Source organism: Acyrthosiphon pisum, chromosome X (genome assembly GCF_005508785.2).
Source record: "Acyrthosiphon pisum isolate AL4f chromosome X, pea_aphid_22Mar2018_4r6ur, whole genome shotgun sequence".
In the NCBI taxonomy this organism is placed as follows: Eukaryota; Metazoa; Arthropoda; class Insecta; order Hemiptera; family Aphididae; genus Acyrthosiphon; species Acyrthosiphon pisum.
Window position 1 is genome coordinate 85,858,248 of NC_042493.1, and position 1,485 is coordinate 85,859,732.

The following is a 1,485-nucleotide window of genomic DNA, read 5'->3' on the forward strand; positions in this document are numbered from 1 at the left end:
GGTATGGTGACTCGAACCCGTATCACCGATGCTGGCAGGTGGAAACTTATTAATTGACCTGAACTTCATTTTTCAGCTTGATGTTGTAATGCTTTTATACTAAAGGTCTCTTGAGACTTAACCCATACTCTGAAAAGTTATAAAAATATTAGATATGTAATATCCGATAACGAGATTTGATAAACAGCCACGTGATGTTATAGAATCAATTATTAATTATTATATCAATTATTATTATAAATAATTTATACTTTAGTTTAAGTTTACTTTAAATACATCAATATCAAAGTATTTTCATCATGAAGAATAAGTTGACATTATAATTTCAAATAATTGGTTTTTATAATTGATAATAATAATAAAATAAATAACCTATGGAAATATGTGTAAAACAAGTAGAATAGTATACGCATTGGGCAATTACATAAATTAATTTAAATAATAATAATTATAGTAAAAATTAATTTTGAAAATAAATTACCTCTTTTGCACACAAATTACAAATACGCTGTTGATTTTCATCTTCGTTTAATATTGCTTGAATATTATTCCCACAAGACTCGCATATTTTATGTATTTCTTCGTTCTACGAAAAATAAAAATAGTACCTAGTATAACATTTTGTAAATCGTATTATTTATATTATTTTTTCTATTTACCTGGTTAGCATCTGCAGAATTGCTTTCTTCACTTTTTCCTCCAATATTTTGCAATACATTTTCCAAATCTTCTTCTGAAGATATATTGTTGATAGTTTCTGGTGGAAGAATAGACGTCGATAATCCAATTTTTATATCACTACCAAACATCGCTTGATATGGCGACCTTTTTATCCCACTGTGAAATGCTCTATTCTTCATTAATTGTACGAACCTCAAACCCTCGGACCAAGATTAAAATTAAAATTAAATATGTTATATAACGACAGTAGATAAATGAAAATGTCGCATGACTAACATTGAACACCCGCTCGTACGACATATTCGTCGGTTTTCTTTTCTTATCACAATGGTGACATGACGTAATCCACTTTCTTTATTCTGAATGTCAACTCAGTATCTTAATTTGAATTTGTTAGATTCCAATGTAAGAATTACGGAAACGCGTATTTGCGTATATCCAGTCGAAGGTATACCCAACCAAATTGGAATTTATACGTAAATACAAAAAATATCCCTTCAAACCCGACATATATAATACGAAGTAGGATGACCTAAACTAATTTTATTGTATGGTGCTTGTCTCTTCTATCTCAATTTCAACAATGATACTAATTCACTATGTTTTTTTTTTCATTTACTAGGCCATCGTGACGGGTACAACTTATCTCATTATATTGTTCCAGTTTCAATAAATTAAGGACCAAAGCAATTATCTTAAAATAGTATTTGTATGACTTGTTGTATGCCATCGTTAATAAATAGTTATTCACAAAGTATTAAAATTTAATATTAATATATGTATTCAAAAAAATAAAACAGGAGA

At 28.2% G+C, this 1,485-nt stretch overlaps 1 protein-coding gene across 1 annotated transcript; it reads right to left on the reverse strand.

Moving 5' to 3' along the window:
- Positions 1-433: 433 nt before the first annotated feature.
- On the reverse strand, positions 434-880 carry LOC115033331. Its single transcript, XM_029485684.1, has 2 exons — positions 660-880; positions 434-586 (listed from the first exon to the last, which is right to left on the reverse strand). The coding sequence occupies exons 1-2, from the start codon at positions 858-860 to the stop codon at positions 461-463; spliced, it is 327 nt and encodes a 108-aa protein (XP_029341544.1). The 5' UTR covers positions 861-880; the 3' UTR covers positions 434-460.
- Positions 881-1,485: the final 605 nt, after the last annotated feature.

Bases quoted from the DNA above. Each gene is read 5' to 3' on its own strand.
- LOC115033331 (XM_029485684.1), bottom strand. From the start codon at position 860: ATGAAGAATAGAGCATTTCACAGTGGGATAAAAAGGTCGCCATATCAA. The intron at 587-659 runs GTAAATAGAAAA...TATTTTTCGTAG, and splicing joins ATTCTGCAGATGCTAACCAG to AACGAAGAAATACATAAAAT.